This window comes from Schistocerca piceifrons, chromosome 4, assembly GCF_021461385.2.
Source record: "Schistocerca piceifrons isolate TAMUIC-IGC-003096 chromosome 4, iqSchPice1.1, whole genome shotgun sequence".
NCBI classification, from domain to species: domain Eukaryota; kingdom Metazoa; phylum Arthropoda; class Insecta; order Orthoptera; family Acrididae; genus Schistocerca; species Schistocerca piceifrons.
This window is the reverse complement of record NC_060141.1, coordinates 316,868,503-316,887,660: the sequence shown is the minus strand read 5'-3', so window position 1 is coordinate 316,887,660 and position 19,158 is coordinate 316,868,503. Positions and strand designations below refer to the sequence as shown.

General features: G+C 37.8%; 1 protein-coding gene across 2 annotated transcripts in view; it reads right to left on the bottom strand.

Moving 5' to 3' along the window:
• Nucleotides 1-355: 355 nt before the first annotated feature.
• The window catches only part of LOC124796464 (valine--tRNA ligase), a 208,629-nt gene continuing 189,826 nt past the window's right edge, over nucleotides 356-19,158 (bottom strand). For both annotated transcript variants that reach the window (XM_047260688.1, XM_047260689.1), the window contains exons 17-18: nucleotides 18,982-19,148; nucleotides 356-2,337 (exon numbers count right to left, since the gene is read on the bottom strand). In XM_047260688.1, the coding sequence (XP_047116644.1) occupies nucleotides 2,122-2,337; nucleotides 18,982-19,148 (383 nt within the window). In that variant the 3' untranslated portion in view covers nucleotides 356-2,121. The remainder of the gene's footprint in view (nucleotides 2,338-18,981; nucleotides 19,149-19,158) is intronic.

Sequence of the window (19,158 nt, the reverse complement as noted above, 5' to 3'; positions counted from 1 at the left end):
CAGGAGGAACTGGAAACAAAAATATTCTTTACCTTAAGTAGAACTCATTACACAACATATCATTCTCTTTCATGTGTCCAGGTGCAATATTCAACGTGCTGCTGACAATGCACCGAAATATATTTAAGTATTAGCAATAAGTACACACTATAGCAATTTGGAGTAATTAGGACAAAATTTCTTTTAAATTTTTGAAATATGCACACCATATCCTCATTTTTAATTCCATATTAATGCAATGTTTGGTACTAATTATTCCATAAATCTTGAGAGAGTAATCTTAATACTTCTACACAACCATTCATAAATGTGTCACAATAGCAATGGGCTCAGCATGTAATATCAGTAAAACAAATTACTTTACAAGTTTATTGATAAATAATTATAAATAAATAACATTAAGAAAATACTGTTTGTTTCAGTAATATAACTTATTAAACTAGTGTCATCAACCCTGTAACCATTTCTGCAATCATTAGTGCTTTGGATAGTTTTAAATCTCATGATAAAAGTTGACATGTGGTCTACGTTACGTAAATTGTGACAAAATTACTGGATATCAATCTTCTACAAAATTCTATGAATTTTTTTTATCTTCACCTGATACTGGTCACATGCTGCCTCGAAAAGAATATAAAGATATGTGTATGTGCACTTACTTACACTAGCTTTTGAACTATCACTCTTTCTCCTGTTCCAGTACATACACACTTTTCCCTCCCTCCCTTACAAAACACACACACAAAAAGCAGTGAAAGCCAGACTGGAATGCCCAACCCTTCCCTATCATATGCCTAAAATTAACAGGAGAAGAGAGCTTCTCTATAAGTGATTTAAAAAGATGGAACAGCACTGAGAGTCATTACACACAAAATGATTTATTAGAGTGATACACTAGTTTTATAGCTTTTCATTTTCACACATTGAAATGTCTGTTCTCATTACAAGAAAAACCAATGGAGTAAGTTGTGCAAAAAAAAGACAAATTCTTTATAAAGGATGCCACTCTAAGTGAACAATTCTTTGTGTACAGGGACATAACATGACTCAAATAAAAACTGATCAAAAGATTCAGTTCACACAACTTTTTGAGAGTTCTTTGCAAAGTTAAAGAGGAATTATTTTGAAATTAAATGTTATGTAACCACCAGTTTGTGGAAACAAAGTTAAAAAGAGCACATAAGTTACATGTTTTTAATAAAAACTAAAAAAAAAAAAAAACATCATGTGACTGATCTGTTTCTTTGTCTCGCCAACAGTTTACTCATTGTAAAGATCTGTCCATGACCAATATGCTGTGCATTATAATCTGTTTCACAGGCCCGCAGTTATTATTGCAGAGATTAATCTCTAACAGCCCAAATGCCTTGAGGTTCCTGTGAGCAAAGGTCACCTATTGAACACTCAATCACTCAACGATGCTACAGAACAATCATGCATGTCTGTGATAGTACTCTCTACACAAAATAATTCTGACAAGAAGGTGATATACATCAATCCCCCCACTCCCCTTCCCACCTGCATTTTCTAACTTTTGTTTTTCAAAGAAATTTCCATGGGTATTGGAACAATTCCTTAAATTTGTTTGGTGTGTTCCTCTTCTTCAAGGTTTCAATGTTCTTCAAATTGGAACGTAAAACTCCCACAACATCAGAATGTAAGTGATCGTATGGAAACATTTTTTGCCCTTTCCTACTGGAAAATAATTACACAGATGAAACAGAATGTCTACATTTTCCACACATCATTCTTATCTCCCACATATCTTTCATTATTCTGAATAGCACACCGCAAAAAGGTTCTGAAAACTAAATTGAATGTGCAACAAAGAGCTTGTGGGCACAATATTTACTGATATCATCATTCTAGGGGGTCATTTCTCCACCCTCTTTAATGATTTTAGAGATATTTCTGTAGTTTGTTTGTGTTACTTCCAAGAATATGGCATACCTTTTTTATACTTTTGTCAACACCACAATTACAATGAGTGTTTACAGATCCCCATATTACTCAGCTTATATAAATGTTGCCTCTATCCATCTTTTCATACTCTGGCCTCTTCCTGATAAGTCATCTAACAGTACATAGCCCTACACAATGGTTGCAGCAATGGGTACAATCTCACATTGTCCTTAGTAATTTCAGAGCATGGTTTATCTTTTGCAGTTCTGCCTCACTGTGCGAGAGCTTCTCTTCATTTGCTTTACGAACTTCTTCAGGAACTTTTATCTCATAATCTTCAGCTGACATGGCTTGATGCAGTTTAGTAACCTGTTGGTTCAGTGACTCCTCTTTTTTCTGTAATTTCTCAATTTCTCTGCTGGGATCAACTAGTCCCTGTAGGAGAATGAAATGTTGTAATTACAATGTTGATTCATAAATTAGTCACAGTCACAAAATAAAACTTCTCAAATTAGCCTGCACATTTATACAACCCAGTAATCAGCCAATTTACTGAATGGGAAACTGCGACTGTTAGAAACAAGAAACATTGTGAATCATGAACTAACTGTAAACATACATCAATGACCCACTAGTGTGAATTTTTTTTTAGAAGCTAAAGATCTGAAAAGAGAAACAAAATGGCAACTATGAGAAAAGATAGCTATGAAGGTTGGCAAACATGTAAAACAGACTGAATGTTAATATTAAATGTTGCATAAATTTATACTACCAGTGCTAATGAAGCACCTGTGATACGCAAAAGGAGTATTCATATTTGATAACAATAAAAATACACAATCAACTTTCTATCTGCAAGTGTGTCTGCAACACAAGAGAACAAATTTCTAGTTTTCTGATTACAGTTGTTTCAGTTTCAGGACTGGACAACATGTTGTTATGGACCAGTGTGAATAACAGATATGAAGTGTTCCTACCAGTAATTTCTTTTTTACATATATAAAAATTTCCTTCATAGAATATTTATACAACAATATACCTCAATGTGAAACTACACAGTTACATTCATATGTTTTTTTAGATTCAGGTCGTAAGATGAATAGAATGGTATAGGAGACTGTAAGTGCTTGGTCATAACCACAAGGCAACATAGTATCTATGGCTGTGATTTGTAAGGAAACTTGTGTAACTGTTCACTGTTCCAAGAAAGTTTCTGCAGTCTCACAAAATACTCTACTGTCAGCTTGCAGCTTTTCTAGAAACACACAGTATTTACAAAAGTTTTCATTTACTATGCCTCTGTCATAATACAGGGCGCATACATGGGGGGTGGGGGTGCGGGGGGGGGGGGGGGGGGGGACCTGGATTTCCCGGTTAAAAATACACTTTCTCCTGGGTGAAAATACACTTTTTCCGTGGTAAGTGACAGTACACTCTTCCTCGGCACTGTAAAACTCATCAATCCTTTGAATGTTTATGGTTTTATATACTGACATAGAATTTCCCGGCACTTTAGAAAACGAAACTCAGGGGAAAAACACGTTTTGAAAGATCTTTGATGTGCAGCAACATGTATGCTGCATATTTTCGTACAACGAAGTTATAAATTTGAATTCCACCGAACACCGCATGTCACTTTCCGAAGCACTGAAATCGAGATTGCGATGCGCTTATGTAAGCAAGTCATAGCTCATGTCACGTGATCTCGCCAGCTGATGACAGCATAGGACACTTAATGTAGTCAGCCAATAGCAAGATCACTCTTAAGTAGCGCGAACACACACATAATAAAAGTGAATGTTTTAAATTAATATAATAGCACACATTGGTATCAAAGATTAATAAGCTGGAAGAGAAGCTAAGCTTCCACATACAATGTTAATCTGTTTTACACGTGTTCCACTTTAAGATACATCACACAACTGTGCCAGTAAAATTTTTAATAACGATATAACTGTCTGATGTTCTGGGCTTGAAATTCTTCTAAATGGTCGTCCTCAAGGAGTTGATTTTTAAATGAGAGTCAAATGCATTGTGATTTAAGAAATTCATCGTACATTCTCGCACATTGGTCAGAACCAAAATAGTATTAAGAATTTTGTATGTAATAGTTCTTCCCCTTGCCATACAGTTCAGTATGAAGTTAGTCATTGTTTTGAGAAAAACAGCAGGAATAAGGATAGCCCTTATAATAAAACTTATTCATCAACTTTCTCATTTACGATAGCCTATCTCAATGTTGAAGGTATGAGTGGAAAACATGTAGTTTTAAATGATTTTGCAAATGAGAATATGTTCGATTCATTGTGTTTGAGTGAGCACTAGTGTAAAGGTAATGAAATTTCTTTTCATGTATTAGATGATTTCCAGTTAGTTAATAGTTTCAGCAGAGAACAACATATTCATAGGGGTGTGTCAATGTATGTTAAGAAAAATTAAACAAACAGGAGTAGTAGATTAGATTTTGGCTTTGTGTGTACTCAGTTGCACTTTGAAGCTACAGGTACTGATCTTGAAAATTTAAAAATTGTCATTGTATCACTTTACAGCCCACCCAATGATGATCAACTAATCTTTTTAGAAAGACTTGAGAATTTATTAAATTTCTTTCATGGACCCCAGTGGAGAAAGTATAGTATAGTGATTTGTGGTGACATAAATGCTGCATTTGATATAACGAAAGATACACACAGTGTAAACGAATTTAAATATCTGTTAAGACAACTTAATTTTAGTTTTACTAACTACAAACCTACAAGAGAGACTGCTTGTCTTGACAATATGCTTACAAATGTTGGTAGAGATTTAATATGTTCCGATGTAGCTGTTTTTGCCTTCTCAGATGATGATTCAGTTTGGGTAGAAATAACATGGCTTAATATGAAGTCTACAGAGCTCGAAGAGCCTAAAGTGGCCATAACAAGGCCAATAACACAGGACAAAATTTCAAATTTTAAGGTTTCACTCAAGAATTATGATTGGGAAGATTTGTTTAACAATAACAGTCATTGTTCTGCTAATATAATCTTTGATAGATTTTCTCATGCTTTCTTAACTATTTTTAAGACAAGCTTTCCTCAGTACAAATGTAAAGTCAATCCCATCACATGTAACACAAATAAGCATAGGCATAAGTATGCATGGTACACTTTTGAACCAGCCAATACGAAAAACAAATTGTTAATGTATTTAGATTTTTACAGGCTACACAAAACAATTGAGGCTAAGTTAAGATACTTAGAGCTAGAAAGGATTATAAACATGCAATCAACGAGACTAAGAAACAACGTAACTTATTTAGTACTGAGTCATCCAAAAATTAATGTAAGAGCGCATGGAGTGTAATAAACTCAGTGGACAAAAGCAACCAAAAGAAGTTGTCGTCATATCACCAACTGAGTTTAATAACTTTTGTGTGCAATCTGTTAATGAAATTTGTGACAGTACTGTTAGGCCTCAGGAAACTGCATCTGATATCTTTAAAAACTGTAATAATGTAAGTTGTTCATTGAAAGACATTTTTTTTCCTCAGAGGTAACACCAGATATTGTTTTAAGTATTGTAACTAAGTTTAGGGCTTCTGATAGTGTAGATATATATAATCTTTCTAGTAATATCTTGAAAAACATAGCCAGTTGTATAGTACTTCCTCTCACTTATTGTATAAATAAAAGTTTAAATGAAGGTGTATTTCCAGAGGTGTTAAAATTATCAAGAGTTGTGCTTATTTATAAGAAGGGAGAGAAAAATTGCCATTCTAGTTATCGCCCAGTTTCTTTGACACCATTTTTTATAAGGTTTTTGAATCCATAATCTGCTACCAGTTATGTTATTATGCGGAACATAACAACATTCTTTCTGCTGCACAATTTGGCTTTACGAAGGGCAAATCTACTGTTTATGCTACTGATTCTTTGATAAAAAAAGGTGCTTAGAGCTTATGAGGAGAAGAACTTTGCTCAGGCTACTTTTTGTGACCTTAGCAAAGCCTTCAACTGTGTAGAGCATAGTTCACTTCTCAACAAATTAGTTCATTATGGAATCATTAAAAATAATGTAGACAACGTATTTGAATTATTTCTTAATACCCATAAACAAATTGTGTGTGTTGTGAACGAGAGATTGCAGATAGCTGACGTTAAGTGCGGTGTGCCACAAGGTTCACTTTTGGGACCATTGTTATTCATTCTAATGATAAATGATTTGCATATACTCAATCCATCCTCTATGCTAATGATACTAATTTTTTCGATATTGATTCAGACTTTGATGCCTTTCAAACTATGACCAAAGAGACACTATCGCAAGCAGCAATCTGGTTCCAAGCTAATGGATTTTTGCTCATTGAGAGTAAAACTCAGCAAACTGTATTTAGTTTAAGAGATCCGCCAGTAGAAGACTGTCTAGGTAGTGTTAAGTTTTTAGGTACTGTCACTGATAGTAAATTGTCTTGGGAGCCACACATTAAGTGTGTTAGTGCAAGGTTGTCTAGAGTGGTGTACTTGTTAAGAAATTTAAAAAAATCATGTATCTTTGGTTTATGTACGAACAGTCTATTTTGCTTTTTTTCACAGTATCATATCCTATGGACTTTTATTTTGGGTTAATAGCACGCACATTCAGGCTATTTTGGTACAGCATAGTCTCGATTATCCGATCTTCGGTTATCCGACCTTCTGTGTTATCCGACCCTTTCACCGCGCCGGCAGTGCACCAGCTGATGACAGGTCAGTGACTACTGTATTGTTTGTTGATACTCAGTTCACTCTCGCCGTCTGCTACTCCTCACTCCTCAGTGCTAACTCAGATCTGTCGTACAGTGGATGTGTTGCACTTTGTTTATTATAAAAATTTGTGGTGATGGCTTCAAAACAGAAAAAGGTGGTCATTTCAATGGAAGAACAACTTAAAGCTTTAAAACGAATAGACAATGGTGAAACTGTATTAAAAGTGGTGCAAGATTATAACGTTGGGAAAACAACAGTTGGGGACTGGAAACGGAACCGCAATGAAATTGAGAAGCAGTGTTCTCAGCGAGCAGCCTCGGCTGTTTTGGAACATTGGAAAACCATGAAAAAAATGTGATTATGAAAAAGTAAGTGAAGCTTTGTTCCTATGGTTTACTCAACATAGAGATAAAGGTGTACCCATGTCGGGACCTATTTTGCGGGAAAAATCCTTAAAGTTTTGTAATGAACTAAGCGAAGGTGATCCTGATTTCACAGCTAGTGTAGGCTGGCTCGATAGATGGAAGAAAAGATACGGAATTTGGCAACTTAATGTCTGTGGTGAAAAGCTTTCAGCAAATTTTGAAGCTGTTCAATTGTTTATGAATAAACTTCACAAGGTATTGGACAAAGAAAACTTAACAGGCGATCAAATTTTTAACTGCGACGAGACTGGTCTCAATTACAAAATGTTACCGGAAAAAACATTAGTGTCAAAGGCCGAAAAGGCAGCGCCAGGCTACAAACATAGCAAAGAAAGAGTGACAATTTTTGCATGCAGTAACGCCACAGCAAATCTGAAAATGAAACTGTCTATGATAGATAAGCCAAAAAAACCAAGAGCATTTAAAAATATATCTAAAAATGCTGTACCAGTAAAATATTACAACCAAAAAAGTGCTTGGATGAGCTCAGACATTTTTAAAGAATGGTTTTTAACGAGTTTGTGCCACAAACTTAAAAGTTTTCCAAAGCCTACAACTTGCCCCTCAAAGCACTGTTGCTTCTAGACAATGCCACTTGTCATCCTAATGAAGATGAACTTCAAGATCAAGATGTAAAGGCCATGTTTTTGCCTCCAAATGTCACATCCTTATGTCAGCCTATGGACCAAGGGACCTTAGAGACGCTGAAGAGAAACTACCACAGAAACTTGCTTTCCTCTTTAATTAATGCTATGGACAAGGGAGAAGACATGCAAGAGCAGTTGCGCCGTATTAATTTGAAAGACGTAGCTTATGAAGTGGCCCAATCTTGGGAGTGTTGGAGCAAATACTACTGCAAAATCCTGGAAAATTTTGCTACAGAAAAATCAAGAAAATTCTCCAGATGATGAAAATCTACAGCAGCAGACTGAACCAGAAAATACTACCCTGCTTTCATTGTTACGAAAAGTTCCGGGATGTGCTGACACCACAGAAGATGACATAAATGAATGGGTTGTCCAAGATGATGAATTTGAAGTGACAGATGAAGAAATAGTCAACATAGTAAATGAAAAAGAAGAAGACGAAGAAGCGGATGTAGTGGAGGAAAGTGCACCTAAGATTTCTCACAACAAAGGACACAAGGCCTTATAAACTGCTTTAAAATATGTAGAGGAACTGGAGGAAACATAGTCTACCAAGGTTTTACTTCGTAAGAGACTACGTGATTTAGCGGCAAAAAAACGGCAAACAAAAGACAATTACTAACTTCTTCACACAGTAAATATCTATTCAGTCTAATTTGATTTGTATTGCATTAAATGTTTAACTCATTTGGCCTACTTTAGTTTAATTTTTTGTTTTATTTTCCGTGTTATCCAACCTTCCTGCTTATCCAACCTTGCCACGGCTGGTTTAGGTTGGATAATCGAGACTCTACTGTACAAAAGAAAGTTATTAGGATTATTACAAACTCAGAAAATCGTGACCACTGCAGGCCATTGTTTCCTGACCTAAAAATATTAACTGTAATAAACTTAATACACCTACACTGTTCTCTTATATACAAAAAATAACTTATCAGAATACCAGCTTATACAGGGTCTACACTCCCACTACACTAGAAATAATAGGCATACTGACATACCTTACTGTAGATTATCGAAAACATTGAAGAGCTATGAAGTTTTTGGTATGAAAATGTTCAACAAACTGCCTGTAGAATGGGTAGAAGCTACACTCGACTTATTTAAGCACAGATTGTACAGTTGGTTATCGATTAATCCTTTTTACTCAAAGAATTTTATGAATGTGAAAAATTGATGTCATAGAAGTAACTGTTGGAGAGTGTACCATAATTTCTCTAATGCTGTTAATGTAAGAGGCTTTAATCATGTTTTTGTAATCCTGATGTTTTCTATAGCTGTAATCAGTTGAATGACAATAAAATTTAATTTATTTTATTTATTTATTTATTTATTCTTTTGTAAAACGAAATTTGCTTTGAATGTAACACTTTTCAAACCACCATTTGCAATATTTTCCCGCGACCTGTTAGAAATAGGTTCATTTCAGTAGTTGCAAGGGAGTGCCAGTTGACAGGCGTCACCGTGCTTGAGCAGCTATGATGACGCAGGAAGCCCACATGTTCATACGTGTAAAACATTAAAAGATCTTACATTATGTCATAAAAAAAAAGAGGCATTAGAGGATACTTCAAGAGCATCAAAATTTCGTGAACCATACTAAAATGCATAATTCGGCTTAAAGTGCACATTTGTATGTCCAGATTCAGATGTAAATTTTCTTGGAGTACCAGTACTGTACTACCTCATGTTTGGTTCTTTATTATGGCATAATGCCATATGTGCACTTTAAATGCAGCGAACAGCTGAAACTAGCCAATAGTGTGAAATTAAACACTTCGTTTAAAATAAATTGACTGCCTCAGCAGAAAAGATTAATAAAAGCAAACTGACAAAAATAACTTCATTGTTCTGCAAGGTGATTAATGCTTGACTGTCAGAAGGGTGGAAATAAAATATGAAACTAATAACATAGTTTAGCCTTCCGTAATTATACAAGGTGCTACTCATACGCGACTCAACTGCACGTGTGCAAGAGCCCACCCGCAACTGCTCAAACGAATCTAATTTAAACAGTTATCACATCACACTCATTGGAGGCAATTTGTTATTATGAAGCATTGCACAGTCTCCCTAAAGCCTTTGATGCACTTTGCTGTTGGCAGACACTTGTATGAGCACCGTGTTTTGTTGTTGTATATGGCGATTTTCCTTTGCAACTTAAGTTTTATTTTTTTTCCTCTCGTTCATGTTTTGTTGCTGTAGTAGCGGGGTAATACGCTTTGTTACAGTACTAGTTCTTACCAGTCAAAATCACAAAAATTTAACTGAAAACTAAAACAATGAAAAATTCCCGAAATTCTCCCGGATGAAAAATTTCCTGTGTTTCTCCCGGATTTCCCCGGGTTGTATACACCCCGTAATAAGTAAACTTTTTATCCCATACTGATTTCTTTCAAATTGTGGGTACTGAAATATGATTGACAATCACATTCTGCATTATCCTGCCATGTCCTTAATCAGTCTTGGCACACAAATATCAAGCACAGTTCGTTCAGTCACTAACCCATCTGCTAAGCCAACTGTGACACACTAAACTCTGTTATCCAGTCGCTATTAAGTTCCACAACATAATTCCAATGTGGAATATTTACTATTTACCTTACATCTTACAAATTATCATATACAAATATGGTATTCTGAGTCCCTGGTGCCCATACAATGACCAATTTCTAATGTGGTTACAATATGTGCATGCCTGAAATATAAAAAAGATCTCATCCTATCAATTCTTGAGAACTGCCAATGATCTGGGGATCCTTACTGAGTTGAATGCCTGATGAGAGAGATAATACAGAAAGAAAATTTGTGTGACTCCTCGTGGGCTTGTTTCACTCAGTGTGAAATGATCACAGAGAAGTTTAACAATCTCCAATGAGAGATATTAACCCTTTTTTTAAATGTGGGCATGTATATGCACACCGCATGGGTTCTCCTACAGTGTTATTGACAACTGTATGTGTCCTGAGATCGACCTCTTACTGCTACAGACCAGTTGCTTCCACATGTCAGTGAACAAAAAAGTTTCGAGTATTTATTATACAACATATGTGCCTCTTGAACTGTTTATGAAACATGGCAATTGTTATGACCAAATAATTCCTGATACACAGAGACCAAAATGAGCGTGTCACACCTGAACATTCTTCAGATATAAAAATCAATAACTCGAGAACAAAACGAGTTATCATTCTGCTTTCAATTTTAAATAAAACTTTGATATCTTATCTAGAGTTCATATACTGCAATATATGAGCTAAAATCAATCATATGCAAAGTTTATGCAATGAGTTTCACTTCTGTAATCTCCTTAAAAATAGCATGAAATGTTCTACTTAATTGTATGCATGCAGTAGCTGAGATGGGGGGGGGGGGGGGGGGGGCAAAAAAAAAAAAAAAAAATATATATATATATATATATATATATATATATATTCAGTCCTTTATTGACTGAAGATATCAGATCTTAAAATGTAAAAAAAATCAAATTTTTTCAGTGAATAGTTTTCTTAAAATTCTACGATAAGTATTTCATAGTGGGCAGAATTCCATCACTCGCCATGTTCCAGCGTTGGCGAGTAGTGCAGCCACAACAAAGCCGTGCCAAGCACACAATTCAGAGAGCACATCTGTAGCAGGGAACGGGTTAAGGAGAAGACATTGCATTGCACAAAGATGCTTATTCTTAAAATTCTGACAGCGTGTACTTTAAGATGAAGTGACAAAAATATGAGGGGTAGTTATAAAGTCTTAATTACACTCTTTCTTTAATAAAAAAAAATAAAAAAACCTGTAATACATTTTTTGTTTATTTACAGGTATATATCCCCATTCCTGGTAAACATTAATAACTCCATGTCACTGGACTGTAGCACTAGAGCAGCCAAAATGAAGTGGGGCAGACTATTGATAGAGTAGAGTATCTTGCAGTAATTTGTTTTCAGCAGCATTAGAAACTTTGCCGTTGTGACAAGTAAGCCAGATGAATTCTTTAGCTGTCTGGATTGGCGTGACACAGCTCAACATTTTCACTGCTGCTGAAAATGAATTACCGCACAATTATCATTTTACCAATGGGCTGTGCCATTTTGTTTTTGCTCCTCTTGTGATGTGCTATGATACAGTGGTGTGGAGATTTCAACATGTACCAAGACGGTAGACAGGTACATGTGAACCAACAAACAGCTGATTAGATAAATTTATTTATATGCACTGAACAAATATTATGACTACCATCATAGTACTTTCTCTATTTGTCTCTCACAAACTGAGCATGACAAATAATTTAAAGTATTTGGACTTATGTAGAGATTGTACTGACAGTTGTTTTTCCACACTCTAAGGCATCCCACCGACATATGTCCCATCCTGGGTGCTATGACAAAAATGAAATCCACAAGAAAGACAGGCTGTGGCATGTATGTCACAGCACGTGACACTTTACGTCTTACAAGTGCCAGCAGCAGTCTCCAGCGGGGAGCGAGTAACTGTTCCAGGTGAATTTAATAATTCTTGATTGAGCTTTAAATGCATGCAAGCTCTCAATAGCACACAACAAAGTTAAGACCTTTAGTGGGTACCATTTCAACTAGATACTCATTTCCCGTGTTCCTGCATGGAGATGAGCAATTGCAAAGAATGGCAGACAAGCCAACTAGTGTGCTGTCACCAGTTCGTTGCAGGGTCCATATTTCTTGTGAACCCCTTGAAAAACATGTGCAAAGTCCCTATCGACATCATGATGCAAAGCGCTTTTCTTGCAGAAGTCCACACATCTGTGTCATCATAACAACATGTGGCAACTCTGCACACTAACAAACCAATGCCTGCAGCAGAAAAAACTCCAAATAGGCTGATGATTTCATTAATCATCAACAATCGGCCAATGAAGTTTCTACTTGACACTGGGGTTGCTGTGTCCCTATTAAATCTGGACATATCAATTTATTGGCCCACCATCACTTCAGCAGCTACAAAAGGTGGCCATAAACTGAACTTTTTGGCAAACTTATTATGCAAGTACGTATCAGAACATAGAGCATAGGATAACATTTCTAACTGTACACTTATCAGTAGCCATTAACAGTTTTGGATTGGGTGATTTCACAGCATTTCTGTTTAGAGTAGATGACCAAATCTATCTGGTGTCCTCTACCATTTCATTTAAAGACCTCGATAAATTGTGCAAATGGTAAGACCAATTATGTGAACCATATTTTGTTTGTGTCACTAATTTTCAAGCATATTTATCATTAAAATGGTCTCCTCAACCTTTCTTCTACCACACAGGGCCACTTCTGTTTGTTTTGCAACAGACATTTAAAGCACACTGAGAGGCATCAGAGAGTAAAACTAAAACAATCACAAAAGGGGAAGTCAACTTCTGCAGCCAAGTAGCAGTCTCAGTCACAGTAGAAGACAGAATACTCTAATTACAGAATGGTAAAAGAAAAAGGATGCAGAGGTTAAAATGATCATGTGCCCAACTCATCTACTCTTCAGGTTCAGTGCACAACTGATTCAATCTGAAGTGTAAAAATGGTAAGAAGAGTAAGTGTAAAACAACCATAAAACTAAGTGAAATACAGTAAGGTGGGAGAGGTAGCATCCAACTGTCAACCTCCCAATCTCAGTAGAAGACCAACAGAATTCTTGTGCCACAGAATGTTAAAAAGAGGTGATGACATCACAGTGACAAATTTCAAATGATACTAAGTAAACCACTCTATCAAACAAAATGTAAAATCCAATTTTCTGCTTGTACATAGTTACCTCACTGGAAGGCAAGTAGTCCTCAACTTTTAGTGTTCACAATAAAGCAGTGAATCTGGGGCAGGGGCAGCCTAACTGGACACTGCCCATTCACAAAAAGTGGTCACAACAACACAGTGTGCACTTTTGCCTGAGGTATCAAGTGTCAGTCAAGTGCAGCTGATAACTGAGCCAGAAAATTACAGTAGATCACCTTTGAGAAGGCAGAAGGGAAGACAACTATGCAGCCATAGACCCTACTACAGTTAATAACTTGTTCATTGAGGCCACAATGTGTTATTCCGTGTTTCAAGTTTCAATAAGCTGAAGATCCAGTGCTGACTGCAAGTCGGATTCCAGTATCTCCATTCCAAGGCTTCCATCTTTGTAGCTTCCTTTATTAACCAAACAGAAAGTTCCTTCCCTACGATCCTGATGCAACTGCTTAGGACATCACCACAGATCAGGAAATTGTTGCAAGTTTTTTAGAGTCCAAGTATAATGGATGGCTTGGATAATGTCAATTAATTATTGTATAAAAATACTGGAGTTATTCATGATGGCACAGTTGATGTGATCACTGACATTCAAGCCATCATATAAATGATTTTCAAACCAAGAAATTCACCAAGAACTGTGAGGTACAGACACCAAAATCCAAAGGAGTCTACTACCTCCTTTGGTCCAAATGATGATCCAAGAGGATCTTTGGATGAGGTATACAATATGTATATGTAAGCATTTGTGAGGATAACCTAACAGGAGGGTTCAATGGGGAGCACAGAAGTCACAGTGGAGAGATACTCCAAGCAAACTGCTACTGGGGTACCAGACCTGGGTCACCTTCATAGTAGGTGAATCCCCCAGGGAAAAGAATATGTAAGGATATTCGGGTGTTCAGAGTAACTGTGGACACGTACAGCATGATTCTTTAGTAACTGATGGTGTCCTATCTGTAAAGGAGGAATCCCAACTCCTGCCAGGGCCTATCCACAAGACTCGTCCAAAAGGTAAAACTAGTGCTTTGTACAAAATCAAACACTGGAAAATTCAGGATGGAAAAAATGACAATATTACGAAAAGGATAGACTGCTACTCACCATATAGTGGAGATGGTGGGTTGACCACTTTCTCTGGCTGCTGAGCACAGACTGTGAGCACACAGCTGGATGGGAGAAGCAATTTGGGTGGTGAGGATAGTGAAGAGGCAGAGGAGGGGTGGGGGGGAGGGATAGTAGGGTAGGAGTGGGTATGATGAAATGTTGCTTGTGGGATCATATAAGGTGGGAAGAGGGTAAGACAGCTAGGTACAAGGCTGAGAGGTTACAAGGAAGGCAGCAGGGGGGGGGGGGGGGGGGGGGGGGCAAGGAGAGAAGTAAAAATACTGCAGGTGCATGGTGCATTGGTGGCATAAAGGCTGTGTAGTGCTGGACTGGGAACAGGGAAAGGGATAAGTGTGTGAAAGACAATGAGTACCAGAGGTTGAAGCATAGAGTGTTCCAGGAACATTGGATATATTGCAGGGAGAGTTCCCACCTCCACAATTCAGAAAATCTGGTGTTGTTTGGAAGTATCCAGATGGCACAGGCTTTGAACCAGTAATGTAAATGATGAACATTGTGTTGGGCACTGTACTGAAAACTGGGTGGTCCAGCTGTTTCTTGGCCACAGTTTGTCAGTGGCCATCATGTAGCCAGATAGCTTGTTGGTTGTCATGCCCACACAGAACAGAGCACGGCAGTTGCAGTTTAATTTGTAGATCACAAGACTGCTTTCATATGCAGCCCTGCCTTTGATGGGAAAGGTGATGTTTGTGACTGGACTGGAGTAGGTGGTGGTGTGGTGGTTGGTTGGTTGATTCGGGGGATTGGACCAAACAGCGAGGTCATAGGTCCCATCAGGTTAGGGAAGGATGGGGGAGGAAGTCGGCCGTGCCCTTTGAAAGGAACCTGAAGCTATTTAGGGAAATCACGGAAAACCTAGAACAGGATGCCGGATACGGGTTTGAACCGTCATCCTTCCGAATGCAAGTGCAGCGAGTAGGTGGTGGAGAGAGGATGTATGGAACAGGTCTGGCATAGGGATCTGTTACTGGGATATGAGTCATGTGACATGGAGTTGGGAGCAAGTCTTTAGTAAAGATGGATGAGGATGTTGTGTAGATTCAATGGGTGGCAGAATATCACTTTGGGAGAAGTGGGAAGGATAGTGGGTAGAACATGCCTCACTTCAGGGCAATATGAGATGCAGTCAAACTGGCGGAGAATGTGATTCAGTTGCTCCAATCCTAGTTCTTACTGAGTCACAAGAGGATATTTCCAGAGGGAATGCTCATCACGACAGATGTGACGACTATTGGGAAAGACTTCTTGTTATGGAATGAGAGGAAGCTGTTGAAGTGGAGGTACTGCTGGTGCTTGGTACTTTGATATGGGAGGAGGTACTAATGTAGCCATCTTTGAGGTGGAGGTCAACATCAAGGAAGGTTACTTGTTGGGCTGAGGAGGACCAGGTGAATGGGGAGAAGGTGCTGAGGTACTGGAAGAATGTGGATTGGGTGTCCTCACCCTTGAACCAGATCACAAAAATGTCATCAATGAATCTGAACCAGGGAGGGGTTTGGGATTCTGGGCGGTCAGGAAGGACTCCTCTAGATGGCCCAAGAATGAGTTGGCGTAGGACATGTCATGTGGGTGACCATTGCCAAGCCCCAGATTTGTCTGGGGGAAAGGAGAGACGGTGGGGGTGGGGGAGGGGGGAGAGAGGGGGCAGTGCCTTGAAAGATTTAGTAACTGTGTGTGAGGATATAGTTGGTCACGGTGACTAGGAACAAAGTTTTATGTTTGGAATCCGTTGGGTGTTAAGGAAGGTAATGTTCAATAGTGGCAATGCCATGAGCATTATGGATGTTAAGTGTAGAGCGAGGTAACATCAACAGTGACGAGCAGGGTAAAAGAACAAGAACTGTGGAGAGTCGATGGAAAAAACAGTTGCTGTCTTTTTATCTAGGAGGATAGGTTGTGGGTAATAGGCTGAAGGTGTTGGTTTATGAGAGCAGAGATTTTCTCAGTGGAGGTATAGTAATGGGCCACAATGAGGGTGTAATGGGTGGTTGGGTTTATGGAATTTAGCAAGCATGTAAGAAGGTAGGAGTGAGGGAAGTGGTAGGGGACAGGAGGGAGATAGACTCTGGGGAGAGGTTCTGGGATGGGCCTAAGGATTTGAAGCAGATCCAGCTACGTTTTAGGGTTTGTAAGTGGACACATCTGACAGGTAATCCTTGTGGTTCAAAACAACAGTGGTGGGATCTTTCTCAGCAGGCAGGATTATAAAGTCATGATCAGTTTTTAGTGGGTGGATTGTGGTTCTTTGTGTGGATGTAAGGTTAGCTTGCATGTTGAGGGGTTTGGGGAATGATGGTGAAGCAAGATTTGAGGTTAAGAAATTCTGGATAGTTAACAGGGAGTGACACTGGGGATGTATCATGATTCTACGGAGGAGTGAACTGAGTCACACATGTTTCAACATTGGTCTTTGATTGAGTCTAATTGGTACAGCTGATGGCAAAAAAGTGTTTCCACTGTATGGACCGGGAGAAGGAGACAAGGTCTTTGTACACACACAAGAGGGTGCAGCAGACTGCAACCAGAGCTGTAGCTGAGGCAGCAGAGTGTTAAGTTTCAACCAGCACTTATTTTTGAGCTGGTGAATATCGGTACATCATGTCAACCAGGCAACAAGTAAAGAGTCCCAAGAAATGATATGATTCTACCACACTGAAATATTCGTTATGAGGGTAAAGTTCTGTTCGTTGATGAACAGTTTTACATCAGCAGATGTGTAAAACACATGTTTAGTCAGTGGAAAATCGGAAGCCATGAGTGAGCTCCCAGAAATGCAATTTTCTTACAGCACCACTAGCTGTTCAGCAATACTCATGGTTGAAGAATTGCAGTACATACAATAATCTTTGACATACAGAGGAGCCATAACCCCCACATCATCCACTGGCACAAAAAATGCAACACTACAATTTCTTACAATAACTGAAATTTATTTTAAATTTGTGTGATTTTTATGACAATCCACTATCTTATGTTGGAATATTGTGGTATGGTCCCTTCTAAGCATGCAACAATGAAAAAAGAAAGATGATTATAAGCGAATTTTAACAAATTGAGCTCAAGTGTAAAGCTGATTCAACAGTCACAGAAAGATCTTACAAATACGTGTGACTGAAATGGGAACAATTCAGACTACAAAAATAACCTCTACAAGCAGGGGAAATATTATATGTGCACATTCAGTGGTGGGTTTTTCTAGGTTGCACAGGAAACAACAGTTGATGCTAGTGCAATAAACAATCAACGCCAATAACATACCCTGTCTCAAAAAATTGATTGAAGTGCTTCACTGTGATTAAATAGATAATTACGTGATGATTACAGATCATTTGTTGGGTGTTGCATTTTTCTTGCCAGTCAGTGTACTAATGCCAACTGGCAATTTATAAAATAATGAACATAAGCACAGAGCCTTTTATGTGCAGCGAAGTTTTCCACTGATAAGTGACACTTATGTCATGCCCATCTGCAATGTTTGATAGCCTTGGCAATTCCCAGAGCTCACCACTGGGTTGGTTTCTGATGAAGTGTTATTTAAAAAAGGGGGATTTTTAACTCTTTTGCTTTTAGTATTGCGGCAGTTGTATCCTGTGGTATTTTGTCAACATTTCCTTGTGAGATAGCAACAGCTGGTAGAGAGGCAGAGAAAGCATTCCCATCAGCTTCCTTTACAGCCTATTTTCTGGGCACCAAGTCAGCCAACACTATGGGAGAAACATATCAGAAAATGCATAGTCTCCTAGAGTTTGCTGTGTACCCTCCACTGGATTGAGAGGAGGAAGCTGAAGTTATAAATCAACGGCTTAAAATAGGATTGCATAGTGGGAGAAACATGCACCATACTGGATGGCCTACACTACGCAGTTTGCCCTACAGTAAAATTTTGAACATAAAGATGTCAAATGTGGAAACATACCAAATGTGATTTATCTGAAATTAGTGAGGAAAACGAAGTCTATGAAATGTGGAGGGAGAATCCCCAGGAATATATCAAGGCCTTCTCTGATTCCATGGCATGGAGCTTACAGGTTTTGATTGCAGCATGCACAGGTTTCATGTTTAAGTACAGTTCTGTAATCATAAGCAGTTATGTACTGCCACTTATCCAATGTCTGCTTATGGAGTTCATTTCAGTAAAATATATTCTTACTGTTACTGTAATTTTCACAAATTTCTGTGTGAAATTATAGCATCAATATTAAAATGGCTTTCATCCACAAACTGCATCACAATTGAAGTACAGTTAACTTGTTTTGTAGTTTATTTTTGCCTCTAACAAAATAAACACAATGATAGCTCTTGTTAAATACCAAAAATTTAACAAATTCTTTTTCAGAGGCTATTTTTCGTTACTTCTATGTAAAAGTGTAATAATAAGATAAATTAATATTAACAATAACTGTACCTTTAACATTAAGTGAACCTCGCATTGTCCAGATACAGTTAGAATTGCACAGCCAAGTGGAGGATTGTCACAAACTTCCACCTTGCTGCAGTAAGCCAGAGTTGATATGGCAGAAGAGTACTTCACAATAAGATTAGCCACATCTGATGATGAGCATACTATATAAACTGAAAAAAA